At 51.4% G+C, this 27997-nt stretch overlaps 1 protein-coding gene across 5 annotated transcripts; it reads left to right on the forward strand.

The window, feature by feature from the left end:
* SLC39A14 (solute carrier family 39 member 14) lies at window positions 1-27988 on the forward strand. 5 transcript variants are annotated; one of them, XM_054017301.1, is made up of 11 exons: window positions 3-75; window positions 6092-6153; window positions 10025-10118; window positions 11831-12112; window positions 12812-12998; window positions 18130-18299; window positions 19914-20036; window positions 21097-21282; window positions 21468-21675; window positions 22650-22834; window positions 23446-27988. In XM_054017301.1, exons 4-11 carry the CDS (start codon window positions 11846-11848, stop codon window positions 23590-23592), a joined length of 1473 nt encoding a protein of 490 aa, XP_053873276.1. In that variant the 5' UTR covers window positions 3-75; window positions 6092-6153; window positions 10025-10118; window positions 11831-11845; the 3' UTR covers window positions 23593-27988. The 5 variants fall into 5 exon arrangements, with proteins under 5 accessions (XP_053873275.1, XP_053873274.1, XP_053873276.1 ...); XM_054017302.1 differs by lacking the exon at window positions 3-75 and adding an exon at window positions 3289-5631; XM_054017300.1 differs by lacking the exons at window positions 6092-6153; window positions 18130-18299 and adding an exon at window positions 15465-15634 and having other exon boundaries at window positions 1-75.
* The last annotated feature ends 9 nt before the right edge of the window (window positions 27989-27997 follow it).

Genomic DNA, 27997 nt, shown 5'->3' on the forward strand with positions numbered 1-27997 from the left:
GCGCGGGCCCGTGCGGAGCTGGGAAGTGGCCGGGCTCGGGGCCGAGCGCACAGCGCCGCGGGGCCGCGCCGGCAGGTGAGGGCCGGGATCGGGGCCAGACTGCGGGTGGCGGCCGGCGCTCGGCGCCGTGGCCCCAGGGGCTGCAGCTCGGGCGGTGAGGTCAGGGCCGCGTGGCTAGGGGTCAAGGTGCTGGAGGCGTGCTGAGCACAGGGGGTCGTGGCACTGTGGGGTGCTGGGCAGAGGGTGGTGCAGAGATCGGGGGTGCTGGGTGGGGGGAGTCAGGGCACTAGGGAGTGCTGGGCAGAGGGGGTCGGAGTAGGGGGTCAGGGGTTGCTGGGTGGGGGGAGTCAGAGCACTAGGGGTTGCTGGGCAGAGGGGGTGGGGGGCACGGGGTGCTGGATGGGGGGAGTCAGGGCACTAGGGGTTGCTGGGCAGAGGGAGTGGGGGGACAGGGGTTGCTGGGCAGAGGGGGTGTTGGGTGGGGGGAGTCAGGGCACATGGGGGTGCTGTGTAGGGGGTGTCTGAGGATCCGCAGGTCCTGGCCAGCAGTGGAGGTGAGGGCTGCAGGACTTGTGGGTGAGTTTGCAGGGTCTAGGCTCCAGGAGAACTGGGGGTTGGCACAGGGGGGGATGTGTGAAGTGGGTGTGATGGTACATCAGAGTTGGGATGCTAGTGCCGAGCTGCTGTGATGGGCATTGGCTCTGGGTCCCTGGGGCACCGGAGTGACACCAGGGCAGGTGCTGAGGGCACTAGGAATTGGGCAGTATCAGGGTGGCAGTGAGCGGGTGGTCTGCCTGTGGGGCAAGCGGAGAGGGCCCTGGCTGTGGAGTATCAGTGGTATCTGGGGGTATGACAAAAGGGAGCTAAGCACCAAGGAGATGGCAGGGCACTGAGTAGGTAGAGAGAGTGCAGAGAAGCCAGGTGAGGGGGGAAAGAAAGACTTTATTGTGGGTGGGGAAGGGGGCTCTGCTGGGCCTTGGGAGTGGAAGAGGTAGTGGCATCTTTGAGAGGGGATAAGAGAGGCAGAGGGCTTGGAGAACAGCTGATATCAAGGCCTGGGCAGGGGCATGTAGGGAACAGAGGTAATTTGTGGACATTCATTTGCCTGAAGGGACACTGCAGGACAGGCAGGGACACGCTTGGGGAGAGCAGTGAAACTGGTGGGCTGTTCACAGTCTGCACTTATGCCTAATGGGTGCCAGGAATAATTCCTCCCAGAGGACTGGATGCTGATAGAAGCCAGATATTACACTGGAGGGGCTGCTCTTCTCTTCTTCTTTGACAAATCCCAGAAGGTACCCTAGCTCCAGGTGATTCTCCAATTGTTGGCCAAGACTGCAGTCCTCACATAGAGCACATGCGCTACTCACAGCTCTGGGAGGGAGGTGGAGGGTCAGAAGTCTTGGGTTCTCTCCTGGTCCTACTATTGACCCCCTCTTTGGGCTTGTGCAAGTCACTTACTCTCTGTGTCTCACAGAAAGAGATAGGGTTACTTCATAGGTGGATTGAGAGCTGCTGGGTGGAATCTGCTGCTTGGTAGAAATGCTTGGTAGAAATGTTTTAATCATTCAGACCCTTCCTTTGTGTTTAAATATTTCCCTGTCACAACTTTCCCTGCTTTGCCACTTGGCCCTTGTGGCATTGGGCTGAGGCTGGAGAACGGGGAAAATGGTTAGAAATAGTAGTGGAACTGGCTACTCCCTTATCTCTTGCTGAGCTGGGGGAAATGCAGAAGACCGACTAATAGCATAAATGCTGTGAGGTCAGTTTCACTTTCAAATGCCCATCAGTTCTAATCACCAGGTGTGTTACTAGTAGTGTGGACTTCTTGTTTGTTTGGTTTTTTTTCTTTAAACATGATTTTTAACCTGCTCTCTTCCCTTGTTTGTGAATTGCTGTGATATCCGTAGATGCAAAGCAATACGCAAGGCAAAGGGCAGCTGGTATGCAATTCAGTCCTTGCCTTCTGCAAAGAGACTGCCAACAAGTGGGTTAATTATTGCCCCTGGTGGCAATGATTTTTGCTGTCTGGACACTTGCCTACGGGGAACTAGACTGAGACGCACTATCCCAGGCCATGTAGGACTGTCCGTTTTGAAAGAGAAGGCATGTAGGCCAGATTTAGACAGCCAAGAACCACTTAGATGGGCACACCTATTCCCAGTAGGTGGTAACGGGGATACCATTGGAAGGCCATATGCAGTACTGGTGTGAGCAGGCACAATTCTGGTGATGTCAGTGGAGTTGTTTCTGCTTGCACTGTTGGCCTGTCGTGCATGTGGTGTAAGATTGTGGCGTATTGCACACACCTTTATGGTTGCAGTGAGCAAAAGTGTGGGGAGAGAATGTGCTTTAGAGGGTTGAGAAACATGCCTGCAGTGAGAGAGAAGAGGGGAATGCTAACGCTGGTACTACAGCAATGATGCTTCCTATCCACGCTCTGGGAGGAGAAGGGGGTTAAAAACATCAGTGTTGAAGGGGCTGAATAGTCTGGAGAAGTCTGACCTTAAAGCATGAAGGGAGTGGTTAGGCATATGGAAAATGTGCCCTTTTGACCTTGTTTCAGTAAAAGCTGCAATGACTTCTCCTGTCCCCTCTGCTGGAGGTTTCAAATGCCTTTCATGTTGACACAGCCAGTGTCTTGGGGCTGTTTCTGGAACGTGGCGTGGGTTGGGTGGGATATGAAGAGGGGCGATGCTGAGACATCCCGGGATCTTTGTCAGAGGATTGCAAGCTGATGGGTAGCACCTTACTAGTGAGCAGAAAGGGGAAGGTAGCATGATGTAACACCACCATGTGCTTTTAACTCTTTCTAATTTGCCTATGTTTGAACAAATAACACAAATGCTTGAAAATAATAACTTTCTCACATCAGGGTGTCTTCTTGCCCTGGGAAACATTGGTTCTCCCTCTAGCTGAAATTAACATGTTACTTCCAGGCTTGTGTTCAAGCATCACAATAATGTGTAATACTTCGCATTTCCATTGCACGTTCAAAGAATTAGATACACTTTAAGGACTAGGGTCTATCCCTAGCTCTGCTCCTGACTCACTGTCTCCCTTGGGCAGGTCGTTTTCCTGCTCTGTAAGATGGGGTTAATGACGAATTCACAGGATTCTGATTTTGAGTCCTCTACTCACTGTGTTTCTTCCTGACATTCAAACATCCTGGGGTTTGAGAGCAGTGAGCCAAAGGTGGGGAGGGAGACAAGGACGAAATATTGCTCTCTTCAATTCCAAGTAGGTCAAACGTTGCTGCTTTTGACTGTGTCATTTCCCAAGTGTTGGGGCTGAGCCATCAACAGGTGCTTGGGGGCAAGATCTGACCCGATTGGGACTCAGGCCTGCCACCCCCTCTGTTTAAAAGTAACGCTGCAAATCTCCTTTCAAATGAAAACCCAGCAGACTTTACACCTGTATCAAGAATGTTCCTGGTCAGAGGGCTCAGTGGGCTGACAGAGAGGCTAATGGGTGTTGAATCAAACAGAGGATACCTCAGGAGGTCAATCTCTGGTGGGGGTGGAGAATTCTAACATGAGATGGAACAGGCAGGATGCCAGCCAGTCTAGCTGTGGATTTCTGAATGTGTGAGAGAGGCGGGGAGGTGGTGGTTTTCCACTAGTTGTGTGAGGTGTCTCTTGTAACCATTGCACGTGGGCAGCTGGACTGCTCTTGTTTCCAGCGAGCACTGGAAATTCCTCCCCCTCCTCCGTTCAGAAAGGGATGCTCCAGACTCGCGGCTTCTTTTCTTTCCAGGCTATTGCCCTGTACTGTTAGTCTTCGCCTGTTCTCAGGCTTTCATCGCCTTTCCTTCCTGGGAGGCCCGCTATCCTGTCCTGTCTTTTCTCTAAATGACACTAGTGGCTCCAAAAAAATGAAGTAGTGAATAGGGGACAGGTGGGGGTTGATTCCTCCAAGCATAGGGAAATAAATATTGAAAGACATCCTCCATGCATTTCTTTAGAACCTTTCACTCGGCAGCATGGGAGTAGCTGTCTAGTGACACTCAGGATCTGCACTGTAGAACTGTTCCTGCATGTTGTATCATCATTTTTCCTGCATGCTCTGGACCACGTTTCCTGCATGCACCAGGGATGCCAGGCCTGCTGTTGCCAGTCTGAAAGGGTCCCTTAGAAGAAACTTCTGCAGTCTCCCAGTGCAGCAAAAATGGCTGCAAAGCAACATGGGGTTCTTCTGACTGGGGGTTTGCAACATTCTGAGTGCTACACGTTGTGTAGTCATGATCTAGGAAATGCTGACAAAGGACAAGAGGCACCATGAGGGTGTGACGGGGAATCTCCTTGTGATTAGATCCTACCTGTGGGCCCAGTATACTATCAACTGAGAATGCCTTTGCTAGCTGGAGAAGCTTCTGAACCTTTAAAAAAAATGAAGAAAAAACACCCTGCTCCCCAGTGCCAGTGAGGTTCAGACTGAGTTCCTGGAGATCTAACCCTTTGTAATTCTTGTAGTGCTAGTGAAATGTGCTGGCTGCCATCCCTGGAAAGTGAACCAGCCACAGGGCAGGCACAACATGCGGCTCATCATCCCCTGCCAATGCGTTTCAGCTTCACTCAGGAGGAACTTCCTTTAGGGAAGCGAGGAGCTTGCTCCCCATGGCCCATTCCATCCTTGGTCTCTTCCAAGATTGCCAGCAAGGGCGTGGCAGTGACTTGTGGAACTGACACCAGTCCACCAGCTCTTTCCAGGTCTGCCACTGAACAGGTGTCAGCGGAATGAGTTTTGAACACTAACAGCATGGTCTGGTTTTGAACTGCCAACTTCAGAGTGAGACTGAATCCTGTCACCAATCCTCTTTTGCCATTGCAGCCCCATGTAAACCCTCATAATGTACTATGACAGGTCTCTCTCTCTGGCTGCTCTTGCATTGTTGTGCTCAACTCTGCAGTGGTTATGGGGTATGTTCTGTCACAAAGAAGACCAGGCACTTTAGTTTTACTGCGAGGTAAATTTTTCCAGAGGTCAGCTGTGGGTGGGGTGGGGTTTCCTGACTGTTTATGTGCTTGATGTGTGTTGTGTTTTTACCTTGGGATAGCCCACACATATTAATCATCCTGAGGTAAAAAACACACCACCGTTAGCACTGAAGACAGGACCCAAGCCACATGCATTGCTTAGCAGGCATCTTTTTAAACTCTAAAGCTCTGACATATGTGAGAGCAGTGCTGTAACTTTTACTGAATTGAATAGTCTTTCTTGTTCCACGCCTGCACCTCAGGATACAGAGCTGGCAGAGAGAAACTTGGGAGTGGTGTGATCTTAGTGACATTCTCATAGTTTCCATGCATTCCAGCAGCTCAGACTTCTGGGAAGGTTTTTTTGTGTGAGTGGTGTTAGTTAAAAATTTCTTCTGCAGTCAGTATAATGCACTTACTGTATTTACTGAGCAGATGACTTAGGTTGTCAGTTTTAAGCAAGGCAGGAGGTGGTTAATAGGGTGTATATTTGACCCGGAGCTGTTTAAATATATTTAATCTGGAAAAGGGGGTTGGACAGAGAAGTGGCTGCATTTGCAGTGGAGACAAACATTCGCGGGTTAGTTAGAACTAAAGGATTATGAGGAACTTCAGAGGGACCTAACAACATGGTATCAAATGAAATTCACTGCAGGTATGCTGGAAGCAACAATTTGAATTACTCCTACATGTTGATGGGGGGGTTCTCACCAACAGTCACCATTCAGGGAAACAAACCTGGGTGTCATTCTGGGCAGCTCAGAGAGGAAGTGTTTAAGGATTAGACATCCCTGTAAATGAGGATATAATCTGCAGTTACAGTAGCTAGAATAGAAATGTGTAAGGGGTAAAAGTCTTCACGCCTCTGGGTACCAGCCAGCCACTAACTGCTGGTGATCAAGAAGAAAATTCCTATGGGCAGGTTATTGCAGGGTTTTACACTCTTGTCATTATAGCACTGTGCATTTGGACCATTGATGTGATCTGCTCTGACAATTTCTGTGTTCTATGGTGACTGGCTTAGTATGGGTTGGGGGGATGGAAATAGCTGGTAAACTGAGTGCTGGGAAGGGGGGAGACAAGAAACCTGAGGCTATTCTTCCCTTCTCACCTAGCTGCCAAGCCCATCTAAAAAGACAGAGGGGTAGCAGCTATGTCACACTCCATCTTCCCAAGGGTGAGTATGTGGTCCGGCTGGGCTGTACCTTTTAACCTCAATCTCCTGTCTGTGTGCTGCAGACCTTTACCAGGCCTTGTCCCCAGTCCTTTAAAACAGCAAGGAGCTCTGAGACAGGGTGGGAGCAAGGGGTGGGTCCTGCAGTCTTGAGGGGGATTGGTGGAAGTGTTTGTGTCCCTGGCACGTCCTGAAATCTGTGCTGCACTGCTTCCTGATGCATTGCCTTTCTCCGGATTTGGGAGGGGAGGGGTTAAATTGACAAATCATCCCCCCTAAGCCCTTGCTAAAACCTCCCCTGCCAATTCTCTCTGAAGGAATTCCTGGTGCTTTTTAAAAAACAAAGATTTCAAAGTTGCAGTAAGCTCTTGAGACTGTGAGAATGTCGATCCCTTTTTAATAAGAAAGCGGTGGATGTGGCATAACAACACCATTGGGCGCCTGAGTTTGGTTTGCTTTGAGTAGCTTTGACTTGGCAACAGCAGAACCTCTGCTTCTCCCACCCAGCCCCAGTCAATGTGAGGGGCTGGGAGAACCGCTCCTTGCAGAGCAGACCCGTCAGGAGAGGCCTTGCCAGTTCAAATATGGCTCCGGCCAATGAGCCAAACTTTTATTTTCAGAACATTTGCTTGGGTAGGGTCCAAAAACACCTTAGATCAACTTCTAGAGGAGACCAAAGTCTGTAACACATCAGCAAAGGTTTGTTTTGAATATGGCTGTGGGCCTAGTGAACGGGAGCACAGACCGCATTCCCCTCTAGGTCATAGATAGGTGTGTGTGTGTGAGCAGAGCAACAAACGTCAGTGTCTTAAGTCAATGCAATGCTGGTGTGACACCCTTCAGGCATAGGGCATGTTGCACCTGCATCCCACCCACAGCAGGAGCAGCCACCACTAGGGGAGGGGAAGGGAGATCAGTCCCCCTGGCCTATTCCATCCTGGCCTCTCTGATCTTTTCCCCCCAGACTCATTTCACAGAGAGTACTAAACAGCTGCCAGGAGGGAGCGACTTTGAGTCCCTGCCAGCCTGGGTTGAATACAAACCACCTCCAAGGCCCCATAGTGAATTACACACCCCTACGCCTTGCAGTAATCTCTGTGTCAAAGTATCGGAGTGTGTCAATCTTCAATGCACTTATTCTCACCACACCTGTGTGTGGCAGGGGAGTGGTGTTATCCCTGTTTTACAAATGAGGAACTGATGTACAGAGAGGCTAAGTGACTTTCCCAGGGTCACACAGGACATCTGTGCCAGAGCTAGGAATTGAACATAGATCTTGGGAGTCCCAGTCTTGTCCACTTCACCATCCTTCTCTTGGGCAGTTGAAGTAGTTTATTGAAGCCCAGAGTCCTGAAAATAACTATGCCCACAGCAGGGACTCAAAGCAGCTTTTCCTCAGGCTTAATGGCTAAGATACCCCACTTGCTAAAATACTGGGCACCAGCTGGGGATGTGCTGCTACTCCTGTACCAAAGTCTGCTTCAGCAGCGTATGGCCTGAGATCTGGGGAGAAATCGGGCAAGGCCTAAGCGAAGAACGTAAACCATACTGAAGTGTGCAGATGACCTTCCTGGAGAGAGAGTCAACATTCCCTGGCACCCAAGGTTTTTTCCCTGATAAGGTCTCAGCAGCACAATGTGTCAATGTTCCTGTGTCCCAGAGACACAACTTTCCCCTCCCATGGAAACAGTCCAACTCTGCAGTGCTTATCGGAATTGCAAGCCGTAGCCTCGTTCCTAGACTGCAGCAAGAAGCCCTGTCCGTGCAAGTGTCTTCCATTTCTCAGCCTTGTGGATTTATATGGAGGCTTAATTATTTGTTCTGTGCTGGATGCCATAATGCGCCTCCTGTTGCCATGCTGGGGAATGGGGGGAGGAATGTTTTCCTGACTCCAGCTGGCCATGAACCAGCTGCACAGAAATAGCTGGAGTAGCCACCTGAAGCCTTCCCATGGGTGCCAGGTGGCTTTACCTTGGAGAGATTTGCCATGCAGAGCACAGTGGGTGAAATTCTGGCCCCACTGAAGACAGTGCTGCCACTGCCATTTAACTGGGCCACTGTTTCACCCAACACACTGTGGTGACTTCACTGGACACATGAAACATTACCTACAGTAAGGCATTCTGTAAGTCTGTTTATTAAACTAGGTAGGAGAAGTCCTAGATCAGCTCCTGTGCATGGTCTGGTGACTGTCCTGGCAGTTAAAGGACACTGGTATTGGTCAGTAATATTTATAATGGTATTTTTTTAATAAGAGCCTGGAAGGATTGGGATTTCAACCCTCATGCTTCAGGGCTTCAGCTTGTCTCAAGGTATGAGGGGTCAGGAGGAAACATCCTCTGATGGCAGATAATTCCATAACTACCTTCTACAAGGTTCTTGCATCATCCTCTGAATCAGCTGGTACTAGCCAGTTCCAGAGACAGGATGCCAGGCTAGATGGGAGCACAGGTCTGATCCAGCCTGGCAATTCCTGTGTTCTTATGTAGGCCGCCCTCTTTATGCCTCAGGACATATTGTGCGGCAGAGCTGGTGCTGCCCAGTATTGTAGCGCTGTACAGTTTTATTGATATATTTACCTGGCCCTTGCCAGATAATCTTTTATATAAAAGAAAAATACATATACGCCTCCGCCTGGGGAAGAGGACACTGGGATATGGTTCAACTTGTAATTAGCAGCATGGTTAAAATATAACATAATGGACACCTCTTATTGCTGAGGCACTCAAGCTGCTGCATGCTTCTCCTGGGCTCCCAGACAGCTCAGAATGACTCGCTACAGCCCAGCACCCAGGTTTCCACAAAGCTGCACTGCTGATCGCTGTGCTATCGTCTGCGTGCCTCCTGTCTGAATGTGGGTCTGAGATTTGTGTGAGTTAGGCTGGAAGCCTGTGGAGCAGGGGCCTTGTCTTGAGTGTGCAAAGCCTGCACTGGGGTCACTCTAGGCCCTGGATAGGCCATCAGGGTAACTGACCATATGGGGAGGGGTGTGGTCATAGGGGCCCAGGTCTAAAGCCATCATCACTGAAGGCTTTGAGCAGTGGTTGTAACTTAGAAGATACAGAGGAAAGAGAGGGTGAATAAAACCAGGCATGGTGCAGCTTTCAGGCCTGGAACGCTGCACTCGGCTAACACCCTGGCTGTGGTGCCCATCCATCTACGCAGAGGGGGGTATAAATTCTTGGGGGCAGTAGGCGGGTACAAATTCTTCCCCTGCACCCTCTGTGGGTCTGTATGGAGGGGGCCTTCTGGCGCTCGGTGTCCAAAGGAAGCGAAAGCTGCCGCAGCCAGCTGCCAATTCCTTGGCCTGGCCCCTTCACAGGAAGTTTCCCAAACCTCTGATCCGGCTGCTAGGTCAAGGCTGCTGTGTTCAGCCTCCAGGCACTGCGGGGACTGGGGCGATGTTTGCGCCAGGGCAGTGGTGGCTGCTGGCATGCGGGCTGTGCTCCGGAGAGCTCTGCAGTCTTGGAGGAGGTGTGTTTCGTGGGCTGTCTCCCCCAGGGCCCTGTAGACGTGAGCGTCTCCTGAAACGCTCTGCTGCATTACTGCAGTGGCTCTGCTGGCCTGGTGTGCTGAGAGCCTGACGGCCTCGGTGCTCTGGCGCGAGAAGATAAGAGGTGGGGGAAACAGCCTGCACCTGGCCCATCCCATGCGTTGCAGAAGCACAGAGCCGTGTGATGGGTCTGGGACGAACTCCTTTCAGCAGGCAGCCTTAGCCATGCATGTAGACAAAACCCTTTGCCCCTTGGTAGCTCCTGGCTCACTGTCCCGTCCCCTGGGCAGAGCGTTGTGGCAGCAGGAGAGCAGCATGAAATGCTATGGTTCTCCCGCTGCAAACTCCATCCTCCCTTTACACTGCCTCTCCCCCTTCCAGGGACTGTGAGCTCCGCTGCCCGTGAGCGTTCGGCGTGCCCTGTTTGCCGGCGCCTGTTCCAGGTTACTCCAGCGTGTTTCTGGGCCTGACTAAGGTGAGTGCCCTGCGTCGGGGGAACGCTGCTGTGAGCATGGCGGGGGTTCTCCAAAGCAGGGGAATACCTGTGTGGTTCTGGCAGCGGATGCTCTGGGGCTTCTCCATTCATTCCTGACACCATGCCTCTCGAGGTCTGCTGTCACGGTGGGGGGAGGGGAGTGAGTGAGGCAGTGTGGCCCTGTCTGCCACTCAGGGCTCAGTCCGTGCTGCTTGGCTGGAGAGATGGACAGTCCCCTTCCACCTCTGAATCCCTTCAGTGATGCAGCGCTGACTGGCCTCCCAAGGACAATTCCCGTGTCTGACGGAGAGCCCTTCTGTGGCTTGGGGCAAGTCATGGCTCTCTCTGTCTCAGTTTCCCCACAGGCCAAACGTTGGCAGTAATCCTGACCGCCTCGTGTCATGGGGGTGAATGTTTCTGTATGTGCTGGATATCACTGTCCCAGGGAGAGGGCTGCCAGCCAGGGAGCACTGTGTGGCTGCATGAGCAGTTGAGAAGCTGCTAGGCACAAACCCAGCACAGTGGCCAGTGGAGACTGAAGTGGTGGCTAGTGGCACCGTTGCCTGAGAGTTTGGAAATTACCTCCCAAGTCTGATCCGCAACCTGAAATGCACATCGCCCCCATTCCCGGCTCCTGGAGCTCCCGGCTGCTGTGAGAAGCACTGTGTCCCTGGGGGCTTGCGTGTGCTGCCACCCCCTCATCTGACCTCATGGCGTGCCGGACCCCTCCATTAACTTTCCTGCCCATCTGCATGGATGTTGGTTTTCTCCCTTAAAAAATGTTGACATGACTTGACCTTCCTGGAGTCACTCGACAGCAGCCCTGCAGCCTCTCTCTCCCCTTCCGCTCCAGCTCCTCACATGCCGCAGTTCAGCAAGCAGAGCCTTTCCTGGCAGGCCTTGCGGCTGTGACCCTTCGGGAACGGGCCACGTGGCAGAGCTCCTTTCCTGGCAGTGTCTGCCTGTTTCTCCCTGTGAAATTCCTACATGGTGCAATCTCTGGTATTTAGTAGAGCTGCCATGGACCTGGAGTCCTAATCTGGGTACAGACCAGGGGGGAAGACTCCAGGTACCTTTCCTCTGCCAGAGGGATCGGTGCTTTCGCTACTAACCATGGCAAGTGTTGGAATTCTGTTCCACACTGAATCACTGTCCCTGTGCAGGTGAGGGAGTGCCTGGCAGCGTGGCTGTCACACTAACAGCTGGACGCCTGCAGGTGGCATGGGGTTCAGTGATGTTCAGCTGCAAAGGGAATCTGCTGCCCCCTGCAGGGCACACTGCCATACCTTCACAGGGCGTAGGAAGGCCTGTGTCATCCTCACCGCTGGGTGCACGTTATCTTGTGTGGGGAAGTTGAATAAAGGATAGGACAGCTGGAAGGATGGGGCCTAACCCAGCCAGGCCGAGGTGCTGGAACAATTTGTATAGTGGGGGTGCTGTATAGAATGGAAACCACTTCAAGCCAGGGGGTGCAGGAGCACCCCTAGTTCCAGCCCCTGTGCAGCCAGCCGTGCTCACTGGAGTGGGTCTTACCCAACGAGGTGCTGGCTGCATGCCTTAGCACCTAGGCTGTCTGTGCCCTTTCAGTCCAGCAGCCAGTGGCTGGTGTTGGACACAGAGACCGTTGCAAGGAGCTGTCTGGAGTGATTCCCTTAGTGCTCAGGTCTGCAGGGAACACTAAAGTTAACCACAACTCCTGTCTCCTTTTTCAGGATCGCCTGGTCACCATGATCCTGGGTTTGAGTCCCCGATGCCCCCTCCTGGTGATGCTGCTCTACCTCCTGGGCATCTCCTGCCAGGCGCGGGCTGGCACGGACGCCTCGCCGCAGCCCGCCGTTACTGCAGCTTCCTTCCTGCAGGATCTCCTGCACCGGTACGGCGAGAGCGACGTGCTGACCCTGCAGCAGCTCAAGGCCCTGCTGAATCGCCTCGACGTGGGGGTGGGGCACGAGAACATCTCCCGATCGGAGCCGCAGCGCAGGAACCTCTCCCGGGTAATGTGAATTCCTGTGTCCCCCCCTCTGCAGTGCCCCAGGAGGGACAGCCTGAGCCGCTGCCCCCTCGTAAACACAGTGTGGGGTCACCAGGCCACTGGCTAAGCTTGTCTGGAATGGATGATCAGATGGGCCGTGTTCTCTGCAGGGATACTCCTTGGGCTCACGTGGGCCCTGTGTCACCCATGCAGGGAATCTTCTTGAGCTCCACTCTGGAGACAGTTGCTTCCCCTGCTATATTGGCTTGCTCCCCTTGCTGCCCCAGCTGCTGTACATTGTGTTCAGTGTTCGGCTCCCAGGGAGCCAGCTGGTTAAGTTGGGCAAAAGGTGTGTGGGAGGGAAATCCTGGCCCTTGTGGGTGGAGGAATCCATTACAGGCCAAGCAGAACTGCTGTGATGGTGGGAGACGGGATATTACCTCTTGAGTGGAGAGAATTCTCAGGGAAGGGGGAGAAAAACAGCCCCTGCAGCTAGGTGGTTTGTGGGACCATTAGACCTGCAGAGGGAGCTAGGGCCTCACATGCAATGGGATAGGCCCGAGTCCAATGAGCGGCTGCTGTGTGTGCATTGTGCCAGGAGGGGAAGGTGTTGGGAGGAGGGAGAGGATGCAATCAAGGAGCCCTCCGGGGATGCCCATGTTACCAAGCCGGACAGCAGAGCACAGTCATGGGATGCTCAAGGTCTTTTTCCCCACGCCAGTGCTTCAGCTCCTCCGAGCTCTTCGCCACCCACAACCTGAGCGAAGGGTCCCATGTTGGCCCGAGCAAGTTCCAGGAGTTCTGCCCGACCATCCTGCAGCAGCTGGAGTCTCGGGCGTGCACGGCAGAGAACCTAGAGAATGAGGAGAACGAGCAGACGGAGGAGGGGAAGCCCAGCTCGGCGGAAGGTGAATGGATAGCCAGTGGGCACAGAGAGGGGACCGGGACCTGCTTTAGCTTTAAAGGCATTGCTGAAGTGTGAGCTTTCTGAGCGCCTCTCTCGAGTGCAGGGCATAGATACTTTTTCTAGCCCTCACTGCAGAAACGGGGCATATTCTGGGCTTAATGTAATAGCGCCTGTTCATAACCCTTCTCCTTCCCAGCCTGCCAGGGCAAGCCATGGCCTCAGACCTGCAGCAGGAGCGACGCACTGGGACTGTGCAGTGCATCCAGAGCTCTGTCTTTGGCTGACAGCAATTAGAAAACGGCCCTAGCCTGCCCAGAAAGAGAGGAAGCATGGGATGGAGGGAATGGAATCATGGGATTTTTGGGAGTTTGACTCCCAAGTCCCAGAATTCCACTAGCTTTGCTATACATCCCACAATGTGCAGCGAGAAAAATCCCAGGATGCACTTGGCGATGCAAAGGAGCATGGGATACCCACCTGGAATGCCACAGGCTTAGCATGCACCATGCCTGCCGTATGTGCACAATGTGAATTGAAACGGCACTGCTGTCCCACGTGCATGCTGTTAGTGCAACTTACGTGCCACGCACCAGCTAGTGTGTGTCAGCCCAGTGTGAACTAATTCCCCATATAGACAGGCCCTTTGTTACACGGGAGTTGTGGGGACAGAGATCCTAGACAGCAGGGGTCTTATTTTACATTAAACCACAGCTTTCCAACAGGTAGCCCTTTGAAGGTGCTTTCTGAGTTGAATGTGGAATCGGGCTGGCAGTCGTGATGGGGCTGCTTGTTAGGTGCTAGCCCAATTAATGCTAGATGGCAGAGTGCAGGGGAAGGGTGGTCTGAGTCGCCATCCCCCAGTGTTACGTTACAGAAAGTCACATCAAATGTCCCCACATCTCCGTTTTCCCATCTTTAATCTGTGTGGCAATCCTTACCTGCCTCCCAGGAGGCTTGTCTGAGATTGCAGTGCTTTGGGATGAAAGATGCTGTCAGAATGCACTGTACAGCTATTAAGCCTGTCCTCTTAGTGATGGCTTTGGGGCAGTTGTTTGGAAGCAGAGGGACTCCAGTAAAATCACCCCTCCACCCCTGCGTATGCAAGGCTGGATTTTCTCTTTCCTTAGATCATTGCAAAGACTTTTCATGGTCGGCGGGGAGAGACATTTCTCTTGTGACAACCGTGGAAAGTGAACTTTCCAGGGGTAGCTTGGAATATTGATGGCTTTTCCCCAGTGTAATTTTCTTGCAGGTTCCATGGAAAACGCAGAGGCACTAATGTTTGCAGCCTGTTGAATCCGCCCTCGCCTTCCCTACCAATGGCACTGCAGGGCAGAGAGAGAGCAGCAATTGGACCATAGACAATGCACAGTGGAGAATTTGCTGGGGGATATGTGACTTTAGTTCCCAGAGCAGTCAGTGCTCTCTTGCTCCGTAGTTATAGCAGAGGCAGTGCTGTCTATCAGTGAGAAAGTAGTGATTGATTACCTGTGTTTGTGCCTGCTACCCCAGCCACATTCTCTCTCACACTTGTTCCAAGTTAATTCAGCTCAGCAGGGCCTGTTTTTTATCTTTCACTAGCGGATCTGGTTGCAGGTTAATAAATAACAGGGATTTCTATAGCCCCTTTCATCCAAAGCACATTACAAGCTGTTTACATGAATTGCATTTTGCACACCCCTGAAACCACTGCCACCTCTGAGTGGACCCCGGCAGCTGTCTCAGTAGCTACACAGCAGCGCTGTGGGACAGACTGTAAAGAATAGCACGCCATCCATCACGCGGCAATTACGGGAGGGTTCAGGGAAGCAGCATGCAGTTGCTCAGATTAGAATTTCCCACGAATGCCAGGGTGCTGGTGGTTTGTATTGTGGTAGTGTCTCAGAGCCCAGCCATGAACCCCGTTGTGCTAGGCGCTGTGCAAACACTGCCCCAAAGGAGCTTATCAAAATAGAGTCCTAGGTTAACTTTCCAAAAGTGCCAGGGGACCTGTAACAATCAAAAGTGGCCCAGGCCTCTGGAACGATAGCGCCCCCTATTGGAACACACAGTTATTGTCTCAGGAACTCCTTGTTAGACCATCTCTGATGCCTGCGATTCTCCCCCCGGCTCACAGGCGTTCCTGGCTCTGGCTCACTTTTTCCAGCCTGTTAATGGGCTACAACTGAGCACATAGCCTGGAGCATAATTACTCCCAGTGCCCTTTAAAGTAATTCAGAGACATGGAGAGGCATTAACCAGGTTTATTTCCACACCCTCTCCCTGTCTTGTAACTGTCCCACCGTTAAAGTATCCCAAGTAGCACAGCGGATGGGAGTGATTCTCGGTCACAACAAGGCCCCCTCCTCAGTGAGGCCTGACTCTCCTGGCCTTCCCTGCCCAGCTGTATCCAGAGCTGCTGGCGTCTGCCCCTCCCCACCCCCAAAGAGCCTTGGTAATCCAGCCCTCATTTCTTCTTGTTCCACAGTGTGGGGCTTTGGCTTTCTCAGTGTGTCACTGATTAACCTGGCCTCCCTCCTTGGAGTCTTCATCATGCCCTGCACCAACAAGGCCTTTTTCCGACGGGTCCTCACTTATTTCATCGCGCTCTCCATCGGGACGCTGTTCTCTAATGCGCTCTTCCAGATGATCCCAGAGGTGCAGTAGAACACACCCTGCCCTTCTCTCTGTCTCTCAAGGGGCTGACTCTCCCACTGGCCTTTACAGCCCAGCCCCTGCCAAACATTTCTCCATCGCCAAGGCCGAGGGAAACTTCTCTTCCATGCTGGCTTCCTGCCAGTGGCTTTCCAGGTCCTTCCTGCTCCTCTGAGCACCAGGAAACATTGCATGGTCTCTTCAGGGTTAACGTTTGGTGTTCAGGCAGAATGGGGAGCCCTGTGCCATCCAAGCTTGCTTCCTCCTTCCTTCCTGTGGGGTTGCCTGCAGCCTCTCTGAGAACAGCAGTATCCTGTAGTTGCAGTGCAGCTGGCAGGGATCCTAAGTCTGGAGGGAGGGAGAAGATAGCTCCCTCCCCCATGTGACTCCTGCTGGGTGGTCACACAGCCCCTCTCCTCCTCCCGGTTGTAGTGGTTGGAAATATGGGTGGTCCTAGCTCCAGTGAGATCTCTTCTCGTGTAACAGATTGTAGTAATAAAGATCTCTTGCTCTTTGTGTTCCTGTTAGCATTTAGTTGCCAAAGGGGAGACTTCCCAAAGCCTGCCTGTGATGAGTGGCACTAAGCATAGACCAAGTATATGCAAGTACATCAGGCAGTGTCTGGGAGCTTTAAGAGGACAGGGCACTCCTGTGCTGGGTTGGCAGCAGCTGTGCTGCGTCAGCGTTGGTCTAATGGGCAGAGCCTGGTGTAGGGGCATTCCTGGGACTCATAAGAAGGGTGTGTGGAAGGAAGGAAGGAACAGAGGGTAAAAATGCACAGAAGGAATTGAAGAAACCCTTCCTGCCGGGGATCCCAGCTTTCTCCTGGCTCCCGGTCTTGCTGATTAAAGGCGGCAGAGCCCCTGGGAAGATCGATGCAAAGTGAGGTTTCCTGGTGCCCTGATGGGTTTGTCAGATACATTACAAACTAATTTTTGTTTTAATTGCACAATTCTGGAGCTAAATAAATATTCCCATGTGCTTTACAATCAGGTGTTGGAAACACACACATTCCTCCAGCATCCTGCTTTCTGGCAGCAGGATTTTCTGAGCAGGGTCTAGGTGCTTAGGGACTTCAAATCCATTCAGATCCTCAAACTTTCAGCCTAGAAGTCATGGAATTAAAATAAAATCTCAGCTTTTCACTGGAGTCCTCCTCCCACCGTGATCCCAGGGCTGCTTTGCATTCAGCATGTGTGTGTGCATTGTACTGCCCTGAAGAAGACAGGGTATCTAATCGTTAATTACCCTTCCTTGCCAGTGCTCCAGAGTGCTGTTTCAGTCAGCCGCCTGCTGGCAAGCAGAGGGAATTGGGAACAGCAGGTTTGGTGCTTGTTTCTCTCGGCCCCTTGCAAGCTAAAACAAAGCTAGTACGTTTCATGTTGGGTCTCCCAGGCTTGGTGGTCTCAACCTAACTCCCAGTATTCCTGCATATCCCATGCTGGCAAGGGCTGTTACCACATCTCTAAACCAGAGTCTGATGGAGCCCCTTGTTTGTGGGACTTGGGGAGGTATTTTTCAGCTCCAGAACTGTAACTTTATTGTATTTTTTTTCTCTTAAAAACCAAACAAAATGCCTTGTTTCCTGATCTGATGGGAACTAAAATGATGGCGTACACTCCACCCCCATGGGATGCACGTTGCAGGAGAACTTCCACGGCATGGAACGTAAACACAGGTTAATCCCTTAGGCTGGAAGGGCCTCGTACAGCCCAGGCAGAGTGCTTGGCCTCTCTGATGTTGTCTGGTGCCCAGATACTCCAGTGATGAGTGCACTAGGCATGCACAGGGTGAATAGGCTCTGCTGTGCAATGAGGGTGGAGTGTATGAGATGCTGGCTGTAAAACTGAAGTGCTCCATAGGATGCTGGAACTCTGACACTCTTCTCCCCCCCCCTCCCCTTAAAGGGGCCTTATGCCCTTGGGAATGGCATGTGCCCACTGGGAGCCTGACAAGGTCACCGGGAAAGTGAATCTGTTTTGGGAATGGAACCCTGATTTTATTTCTCTCTTCAAAATACACTTCACGTCCACCTGCCACAAGCTAACCTCCATTCTTGGAGTGTTTATTGTAAAGTAAGAGCCTTGTTAGGATGAGGAATTTCATTCCTTCACCCAAACCCCTGCTTCCCCAAGGAGAGAATCCATCCTCTCGTCAGTCTGTGATGCAGTTAGTCACAGCAGCTGCATCCTGCAGTGTGGGCTGCAGGGCCAGCTCCGCTGATTCACATTCCCTGTAGCATTACAGCCGCGATCCTGCCCTCCCCAAGGGGGCCGGCATGTCAGAGTTCCAGAGCCATCTCGTACCAGGTTTGCTTCTGGCCTCCCTGAACCAATTCCAGATTGATATGAAATCACTAATGAATGTCCCCTTTTCTCCTCCCTTCCCCCCTCTCTCTCTCTGGTGTGGATTCACTTCTTTGCTGTCCTGTGTTGATTTCCCCGGACTCTCCTGCCCTCTGTGGTGTAACTGGGGTGGGGTTGGCACGCACGCTGCAGTCTGGGGTTACGGTTTCCTCTGCGTGACCGTCATCTCCCTCTGCTCCCTGGTGGGAGCCAGCGTAGTGCCCTTCATGAAGAAGACCTTTTACAAGCGGCTGCTCCTCTACTTCATAGCTCTGGCGATTGGAACTCTCTACTCCAATGCCCTCTTCCAGCTCATCCCCGAGGTATGGTGAGGGCCTTTGGGCCTGTCGTGTGTGTGTGTCGTCTGTCTGTCTGTCTGCTGGTTTGAGGAGAAGCCGGTGGAACTTAACGAGAAACATGAGTGACTGTTGCAGGGAGACAAAGATATGGTCAAACCTGGTCTGTGTCTGTGTCTGGTGCTGGAAATATTTAAGGCCCATCAGCAAGGCTAAATTCTGCTGCATGACTGTGTTAAGCTCCTAGCTGCATTGCCATTGACTGTGTGACCATGGACAAGTCACTTTCACCTCACCTTTCAGTGCCTGTGTGCCCAATGGCCCTGATGGTATTTACTTACCTGCCAGGATGAGGTGTCTGGCCATAATCTAGCACTGCTCAGAGGACCTCAAAGCCTTAGGGTACGTCCACACTACGGAGACTCCATAGCTATGCTGGCATAACCCCATATCTTAGAAGCAGGCTGCACCAAGAGAAGGGTTTTTTCCATTACTGTAGGAAGACCATCTCCCTGAGCTATAGTTGCTGTGTTTTTAAAAAAAAAAGCATTTGTCCATCGGCCTACCTACGTCCACCGTGGGGATTAGGTCAGCATAACTGTAGGTTGTTGTTTTTCTCCTCACACCTGAGCTATGGCAACCTAACTTTTAAGTGTAGACCAGGCCTTAGCCATTCTCAGGCCATATAAAGAAAGTGGCTTTGATGTGTGAACAAAGCCAGGCTTGACTGGGTCACTTTTATGGTAGAGAGCAGATGGGGTGGAAAGAAGACTCCATGTTGAGGGGAATCTTAGCTGCCTGTTGGTGCCACTCACGTCCTTTATATAAGGCTCAGTGTTCGTGCTGGCCGAGAGTGCACACGCTCCAGGCTATAGTCTCACTGGTGAGTTCATTGTGAGAAGTGGTTTAGACAGTCTGGGTTTTGAGATAAAAGGGTCCCCAAGCCCATGTGCTAGAACTTGCCGAAAACACCACCTATGCACACAAGAAATGAATAAGCTGAGAAAGGTGGAGTGTTACTGTCCAGAAAACCCCTACTCAGGTGCCTGATAAGTGATTGTTGGTGCAGTTGCTTCTCCTGATTCTGTGCTCAAGAGGAGAGGTCAGCTAAAGATGTTTTCTGGGAGTGGGCTTGCTAATACAAGAGATTTGATTGGCCCACCTGCCTGTGTTTATATTCACACCTGACTTGTGAGAGGAGGGACAGTGAATTTAAAAACCAATAGATTTAAAGCAAAGGCATTTTATAATTAACCTGTGGAACTCACAGCCACAGGATATCAAGATGAGTAGCTGAGTGAGATTTATAGAGGTATTAGACACTTTAGATTAATGTGAGTAGGATCTGCAGTGGCACTGTGTCTGAGATAAAAATGAGATGGGCTAACAGTTCTCATGCATCAGGGCATGAGCTGATTACATCTGGGGTCAGGAAGACATTCCCTTCTAGCATGCAGTAGTATTGCACAATTAGGTGTGTTAAGCCTTTCCCTGAAGCATTCATTGGGGGAGAAAAGACTAACTGAAGTGCTGTTCTGCTGTCCCTGTACTGAGAGCTCCTAGAGACAAGGGTAGGGGAGACAAGGGATGCTGCTGGAGTTCATGGTTCTCAAACCTTTCTCTGTTGCCCCTTGTCTTCAGGCCTTTGGATTCAACCCTAAGGAGGATCATTATGTCTCCAAATCTGCAGTGGTCTTTGGGGGCTTTTACTTGTTCTTCTTCACAGAGAAAATCCTGAAGATGCTTCTCAAGCAGAAAGATCAGGTGAGGTTGAGCTAGTCCCATGGGGGAGCGGGTTAGGCATTCCCAGATGGTATCGCTGCCAGAAAGGTGCTTCCCAGTGGGCTTACTCAGATGCAGTTTTCAAACAGGTGCACTCTGGAAAGGCTGCCTGCTTTACTGACTCTTAAATACTGTGTGAAGAGAAAAGCTTAGATCCTGGGTGGCCAACCTGAGCCTGAAAAGGAACCAGAATTTACCAATGTACATTGCCAAAGAGCCACAGTACTAAGTCAGCAGCCCCCCAGCAGCTCCCACCACCCCGCTCCCAGCCCCTCCCGCCCACCAGTAGCCCTGCCGATCAGCCCCTCCCCGCACCTTCCAATCAGCTGTTTCGTGGCGTGCAGGAGGCTTGGGGGGAAGGAGCGAGGGCATGGCAGGCTTGGGAAGGGGCAGGAACGGGTGGAGTGGGGGCAGGGCCTGTGGCAGAGCCAGGGGTTGAGCAATGAGCATCCCCCAGCACATTGGAAAGTTGGCGCCTGTAGCTCCAGCCCCGGAGCCGGTCCGTATACAAGGAGCCGCATATTAACTTCTGAAGAGCTGTATGTGGCTCCGGAGTCACAGGTTGGCCACCCCGGCTTAGATCTTTGTATAACAAACAATGGTTCCCTTTTTACATTTAGGGGAGGGTGATATTTTTGACAGAAAAGGGGGAAGTAAGAGACAGTTGGGCATGATGCTGTATGTTTCTTCCTTCTCCTGATCCACCCCAAAAGCTGTCACATGCCATCCCAGAAGTAGCTGTAGTGACTTGTGCGTGTGTGTGTAGTTTGTATAGTCGGTTAGCAGAGGTGGAAGTGCTCTGGGATGAAAGATGCTATGAGAATGTACAATCACAATGTTGGGTTTTAATAACCAAAGAGACTAGTTTCCTAGTGGTTTTAGTCAGCTTCAGCATCGCTGTCTCTGCGAGGTTTCCTGTTCTAGCTTGTGGGCAAGCTAAAATAATCAGCATGCCCCAGGCGTTTGAGCCGGAAATGTACAAGTGACTGCATGCATCCATGCTGCATGTGGCTAAAGCCTGTAAATCTCTGTATCCTTCCAGCACCATCATGGGCACAGCCACTACAGCCCTGAGACCCTCCCCTCCAAGAAGGACCAGGAGGAAGGGGTCACTGAAAAACTGCAGAATGGGGACATGGATCACATGATCCCTCACAGAACCAGTGAGCTAGAGTGCAAGAACCCATCTGTGGATGAGAAGATCATTGTGGGCTCTCTGTCTGTCCAGGTTAGTGCTTCTCTTCCCTGGGGTTGTTACCAGTTACAGCTGTTGATTGGAGGCGTTGGCTTAGTCTGCAGAGATGGGCATGACACTGGGCAGCGCAGTAAGACAAATGGAGTTGTCCGCAGTATGATGTGGGTTGGTGACCCAGCCAGTGGGGTTCACATGTGACTTTGGGTGCTCCCTTGCAGGACCTGCAGGCTTCCCAAAGTGCGTGCTACTGGCTGAAGGGGGTGCGATACTCTGACATTGGCACGCTGGCCTGGATGATCACCCTGAGTGACGGGCTCCACAACTTCATCGACGGCCTGGCCATCGGTGCCTCCTTCACAGTGTCTGTCTTCCAAGGGATCAGCACCTCCGTGGCCATCCTCTGCGAGGAGTTCCCCCACGAGCTGGGTATGTGGCTCTTCAGCTGGGCACCCTAACTGCGTTTGGTCCCCAGCCAGCCAAGTATTTAAGCATGTGCTTAAGTCCTTAAGGAAAGAGTGAAAGCACTTGTTTAACTTGAACCTATTTCACCATTTTCTTTCAACCGTCAACAAAATGTACCAACTTCTCAGTCAATGCAAGAGAAGTGTGTGCGTGTGGTGGAGGGTGGTATGTGAAACCAGGGGAGGAAAGCTGCTGAATCACATTGTGTAATCTGTTCTGAAAACCAGGAGAGTTTTTGGTTAAATGTAGATTGTGAGACAGCTGGTAAAACATCTGTTTTGTGTTTGAATATCAAGAGTTATACGTGGAAGTAGATGTAGACCTTGGGCACCTGGTGAATCGGCGAGTCTGTCAGTGTAGCAAAGTTTTGGTTCCTTTGTGCGAGGGTGACCTTGTTCTTGCAGTTAACTGCCTTGATGGGGCTTGACACAAGATGGCTTCTTAAGCAGTGTAGTGCGGTGGATAGGGCACTGCTCTGAGGCTTAGGAGGACCTGGGTTCTATTCCTGCCTTTACTGCCAGCTTGCTATGTGACCTTAGACCAGTCACTTCCCCTCTCTTTTTACTTCTGTTTCCCCAGGTGTGAATCAGGATAATGATACCCTACTCTTTAAAGCACTTTGAGGTCTATGGATGAAGATGCTCTATAAGAGCAAGGCATTGTTGTTATTAATTTTATGTAAGGCCTTGATTCAGCAAGAGGGTTGAGCATTGAAGCATTTGAAGAGACCCATTGACTTTGACTTCAGTGGGGCTACTCACATGCCTCGAGTTATGCACGTGCTTAAGTACCTCAGTGAGTAGGGGGCCTAATTGCTGAGTGCTGTTCTCCAGTGGGATGCTGCATTTGGACAGGAGTTTGCTGATGCATCCATCCCATAGATGGCCATGTGTAGCTGTCTGTCTCCTCCTCCCCTTACATTTTCCTCCCTTTTGCAGGTGACTTCGTCATCCTGCTAAATGCCGGAATGACAATCCAGCAGGCGCTCTTCTTCAACTTCATCTCGGCCTGCTGCTGTTACCTAGGACTGGCCTTTGGGATCCTGGCCGGCAGCCACTTCTCTGCCAACTGGATCTTTGCTCTGGCTGGTGGGATGTTCCTCTACATTGCATTGGCTGATATGGTAAATCCCAAACCAAGAGTAATGGAGGGCTGCCGACTAGGGGATGGGAGCATTGCAGGGTTGTTGTTTTTCCTGCAGTGACCACTGCCCAATGAGCACTGATGAGCCAGGGTCAGGATTATTGTTGCACTGCAAAGCTTCAAGGATGCAGAGCTCTGGGAACTAAGAGGACTTGCCTAACGGCAACATCATGTGCGGTACACCAGGATTCCTGCCCGGCTTTTCACAGTGAGGCCTCTGGGTGATTTTTGAGGCGGGGTATTGACTGGCCTGTGTAAGTCAGGAGTATCTGCAACCCTGGGTACGGAGGGGAGAATGGTGACAATATCGTGTACAGAAGGATGGTTATTCCCTTGTGCCCACCAAATGGAGGGTGTGTAACTAGCCTATAGCCAGACCACTTTGAGCTGTAAATTTATCAGATCTTAGCCTAGCAGGGTTGGACGGGGTCAGATCAAGAACACTTGGCCTTGATTGTGAACAGCTCTATATAAATTAATGCCTAATAAGAGATCTGGGGGATACAGCACTGGGATCTGCAGGTGCCAATTCGCAGGGAGCCTGGAGGGTGGAGAATTTCCACGACTGAAACCTTCCAATTCTTTTCTCAGTTCCCAGAGATGAATGAAGTGAGCCAGGAGGACGAGCGGAACGGCAGTGCCTTGATTGCCTTCGCTATCCAGAATGCAGGGCTGCTGACCGGATTCATTATCATGCTGCTGCTCACCATGTTCTCAGGCCAGATCCAGATAGGGTAGGGACCGGCCTGGTTTGATTGGGCTTTCCCACCCGCAAGCACACGGACTGACGGCACCTGTATGAGACATCAGCGTTGCAAAAGCACTACAGAAAAGAGGCATTTTTTTAAAACTATCCCATAGACTTTGTATCGTTTATTTCAGGGGGGCTGATGAAGCTCCTGGCCCTAGATCTATAGTGACCCAAGGACCTGTATCCAGTGTAGCGTCCCTTCCTCTACTCTCCTTGCATCAAAGGGACTCCTGGGAAGGACGTGTGAGAGGATCAGGAGAATGGACTCTCTGGCTGCATCGCCCCCTTCAGAGAGCTCCAACCATGGACATTACTTCTTCCCTTCCTCTTCGGGTGGCTGCGGATGGGGGATGGATGTGGTGTCAGCGCTGGACGGGAGGCCACTTTACCAAGGCAGACGCTGTGCTTGAGGCTTGTACTAGTTCATCCCTCGTACTCCATCCCTCCACGGGCAATGGAAATGTGAGGCATAGGAACAGCCGTGGGTCCCAGGACAGCCCCAGTATTTACATGCATTACCTGTAGCCTCCAATGCTCCGGTTGTGCAGGTAGCCGGTGTTTCTCTTTAGCATGGGGAGCATGCCTGCCTTTTGGACCTAAATATGGAGTCGAGAGTGGCTCTCTTTCCTCCAAAAGCTTCACTTGCCAGCGTCTCTGCAGTGTGCGCTGGGCTGGAGGAAAGGGGCGAAGTGTGAAAGTGAGATGAAGAGGTCTGGGAAGGTCGCACAGGGAGAGGGATGAGCAAGAACGTATCCTGCTGCTGTGCTGGAACGATCCTTTCCTGGCACAGGTAGTGGATACTGAACTGGGCAGGCAGCCTTGGTTTCCCTGCTCTCCTAGTCACAGCTGTTGCTGCTCTGGTCTCTTCCCACTGGCTGCATGGGCAGCACTGAAGATACCAGGGCAGGAGAAGTGTTTGACATGCGGTCAGACTGGCTTCGGGAGGGGGAAGGGGGGAGTTATGCTGCTCCTGTAGGGGTTTAATGAACTATACAGTTGCATCTGGTGGTCAGAATTACTGTAATGGACGCTTCTGGGTGGCTTCCAGGAGGTAGAACAGCCAAACACCGCTGCCCCTTGCAGGAGTCCCTCCACAAAGAGGACAAGTGCTTAGATCCCTCCATCCTAACTCGGGACACTTTGAGAGCAGAGGGAGCGGAGCCGTGAAGCGCAGCTGCTGCAGGATCTCACCATTGCAAGGGAAGAGCATGGCAGCTGTAGTCAGACCAGGGCGGTGTGGAACACCAGTCCTGGTGCCAGTTTCTCAGGCCTTCCTGCGAGAGCGATCCTTACACTGTGACCAGGTTCACTTGGAATTGGACATCTGGTTTTAAACACTGACACTGCTGAGTTTCAAGGTTTTTTAAAAATACTGTACGTTTCTTCAGGGCACAGGGTCCCAGGAACACAAGCTGTGGAACTGGAACCCAGCTCTGGGTAGCAGTAAGAGTTGGGAAGGGAGTTAAAGGCATTTCAGAGCTCTGCTTCTGGGCTAGCTTTCCTCTGATTCACTAGGTGAACAGACTTATTGTTAATGTTTGGTCCCTTCAGCTTGGGCAGGGAATGAGGTTCCAGACTCTGCCTCCCATGATTGTGAATTTATGGCTGCTGACTAACAGAAGTTCCTGCCTCTGCTACTAGCGTGTTGGGTGACCTTGGGCTAGTCACTCCCCCCCCCCCCCTTCTGTGCCTCAGTTTCCCCATCTGAAAAATGGGGATAATGATGCTGACCTCCATGGTAAAGTGCTGTGAGATCTACTGATGAAAAACACGAGATAAGAGCTAGGGATGATGATTATTCTTATTATTTCTGTGAGGGGTGTCGAGTTTGTTGCTGCCACTCTGTCTCTTGTGATCATTCCGTCTGCCTGATTGGCTGCCTGGTGCGTAAAGGAATAGTTGTTGTCCAGTCCCTTGTCTTGTAACTTGTTGGTTGATGCACAAAGTTGTGTTGCCTTGTTATGCTGTCCTCATGGCAGAGGCTGAGCAGAAGCGATTCCTGATGGTTTCCCCCTGCACCCTCTTCAGAAGAAAGGTGAAAAGCCTGTTTGCTTATCATATCCAATGCTTTCACACCCCACACCTCAAGGATTTAGGCCCCTCTTTGGTAAATGTGAGCTAGGCAGCTACACCCAGGCCCACTGCCTGCCTCCCTTCAATGAGGGCAAGCTGACATAGGAGTAACTCCAAAGGAATAGATCTCATAACCAAAACCACCTGGGACAACAACTGGCAGGCACAGCGCCTCCAGCAGGATCATGACTTGCTTTGACTGCCTTCTAATGCTTAACTTTAACTTGCTCAGTAAAGACTGGACATCAAACCCCAGTCTGCTGTAGCTGTCAGTCATCTGTTCCATTGCACTAGCACAATTGGCTCTAATGGAGAGATACAGCTGGGTGTCATTTACATATGGCAGCAACCATAGTCCCTGTCTCATTCATAGCACTGAGTGTCCTTGTAAACATGTTGAACAGCGTAGAATCCTGTAGTACCTGTGCAATACAGACTTTTGTTCGCATGACCAATTATCCATAATAGCCTACTGGGCTATCCTATTTTAAAAACAGTTTCAGAGCAGCTCTGTTAACTTGGGCAAAGGACTACAACCTTGTCAATAGTATCTCATGTTTACTGCCTGTATCTTAGGTAGCTGGCGTGCTGTCTTCCTCCACAGCCAGGAGAAAGTCTTTGCCCCACGCCATTCTTGCTTTTTATGGCCCAGACCTAAATCCTAGTTAGTTTACACCATCTTTTTATGGTGCTTCACCAAAGAATGCTTGATATGGGTTCACCCAAACTTTGCCAACTCCATTTCACCAAACCCTTCCTTGACATGTTTATAAAAAGACTAGAATAGGGGCCTTTGGAAAGCAGCAGAACCATCTCCTTTCCCCTGGGAAAACCATCATTGTGGGATTCCTGCTGCCCAGTTGAGAGGTGAATGGAATAGGATGGCACTCTTCTGTGAGTCACACGGGGAAAATTTTTGGTCAGGCCAGCTTCTGTCAGCAGCAGCTGACCAGGAGAAGTTCTCATTGTAACAGTGAGGAGGCCAGCTTCTGGGAACAGTACTTGAGAGGGAAACGGCCTATGATCAAAAAGCATGCACTACCACTGGTAGGAGAGCCGCAGCGCTGTATCTGAATTAAGTAATGTCTGAGAGTGAGAGATTAAACCCTGTCTTAAGGGGAAAGGTCTGGGCTGCCTATTCTCTCTCTAGGAAGTATTTAGAAAGCACATGCCATCTAGTGAAGTGCTTCTCAAAGCCGGGCCGCCGCTTGTTCAGGGAAAGCCCTTGGCGGTCCGAGCTGGTTTGTTTACCTGCCGTGTCTGCAAGTTCGGTCGATCATGGCTCCAGGCCAATGGGGGCTGCGGGAAGGGTGGCCAGCAAGTCCCTCATCCTGCACCGCTTCCTGCAGCCCCCATTGGCCTGGAGCAGCGAACTGCGGCCAGTGGGAGCCTAACCTGCGGACGCGGCAGGTAAACAGACTGGCCCGGACCGCCAGGGGCTTTCCCTGAACAAGCGTCGGCCCGACTTTGAGAAGCACTGATCTAGTGCATTCCAAAAGGGAGAAGATGGCTTAGCTTTTTCATAGTGCCAGAGCTCTCTCTGGCAAGGATGGTTCAATGGTACACGGAGAGGAGGCACTGCACTGCCAGCATCTGGGAAATCTGCCCCTCTCCTGGAACAACACCCTCCCCCCCCCCCCCCCCCACCCCATCGTCCTTAGTAACAAACCAAAACTAGAAACTAAGCTGTGCTCCAGGTGGTAGAAAACTCTAGAAGAACTGATATGTAATTTCCTCTGGGCTGTTCCAAGACCTTGAAGATAACAGAGTAAATCCTGAGTCCTTTTCTCTAGTTTCCCGTCAAAGTGTTCTTGGGAGCTGACTTTATCAAGAAATTTGCAGGCTGGAAATTTGGGTGAATTGCAGGGGGTGCAAAGACCTTCATAGGAATGAAGCTCCTGTTAGAGAGTTACCTATGAAACCCTCTAAAAACATTCTCTACATGTGTAGCTGGGGGAAGCAGGTAATCAATGCATTAATTAAAAGGGGTGCTTGGAAGAGGCTCCTGTCTCTCGTTTGTGCAGGATGGTACAAACCGGAAGGAGGGAGGGTGTGTGTGGGAGGAACTGGAGGGATGGCTGAGAAAGGAAATTGACATAAAGCTGAGCTTGTGAGTGTTTTTATTTATATTTCCCTTTACACCTCTGATTAGCAACTCAAGTTCCATCTCAGTATTTTAATATCTCAGGTGTTATAAGAAATACTTGTCGAAACACTTGTTGAAACAAAGAACATAACTTATGTCTTGTGAACTGTAAAGTTTATTTGTAAAATTCCATAAATTAAAATCTATTCTGTAATGAAAGAGAATTGCAAGTG

Source organism: Malaclemys terrapin, chromosome 2 (assembly GCF_027887155.1).
Source record: "Malaclemys terrapin pileata isolate rMalTer1 chromosome 2, rMalTer1.hap1, whole genome shotgun sequence".
In the NCBI taxonomy this organism is placed as follows: Eukaryota; Metazoa; Chordata; order Testudines; family Emydidae; genus Malaclemys; species Malaclemys terrapin.

Bases quoted from the DNA above. Each gene is read 5' to 3' on its own strand.
- SLC39A14 (XM_054017300.1), top strand. From the start codon at position 11,846: ATGATCCTGGGTTTGAGTCCCCGATGCCCCCTCCTGGTGATGCTGCTC. The intron at 12,113-12,811 runs GTAATGTGAATT...TCCCCACGCCAG, and splicing joins AGCGCAGGAACCTCTCCCGG to TGCTTCAGCTCCTCCGAGCT. The intron at 22,835-23,445 runs GTAAATCCCAAA...TTCTTTTCTCAG, and splicing joins ACATTGCATTGGCTGATATG to TTCCCAGAGATGAATGAAGT.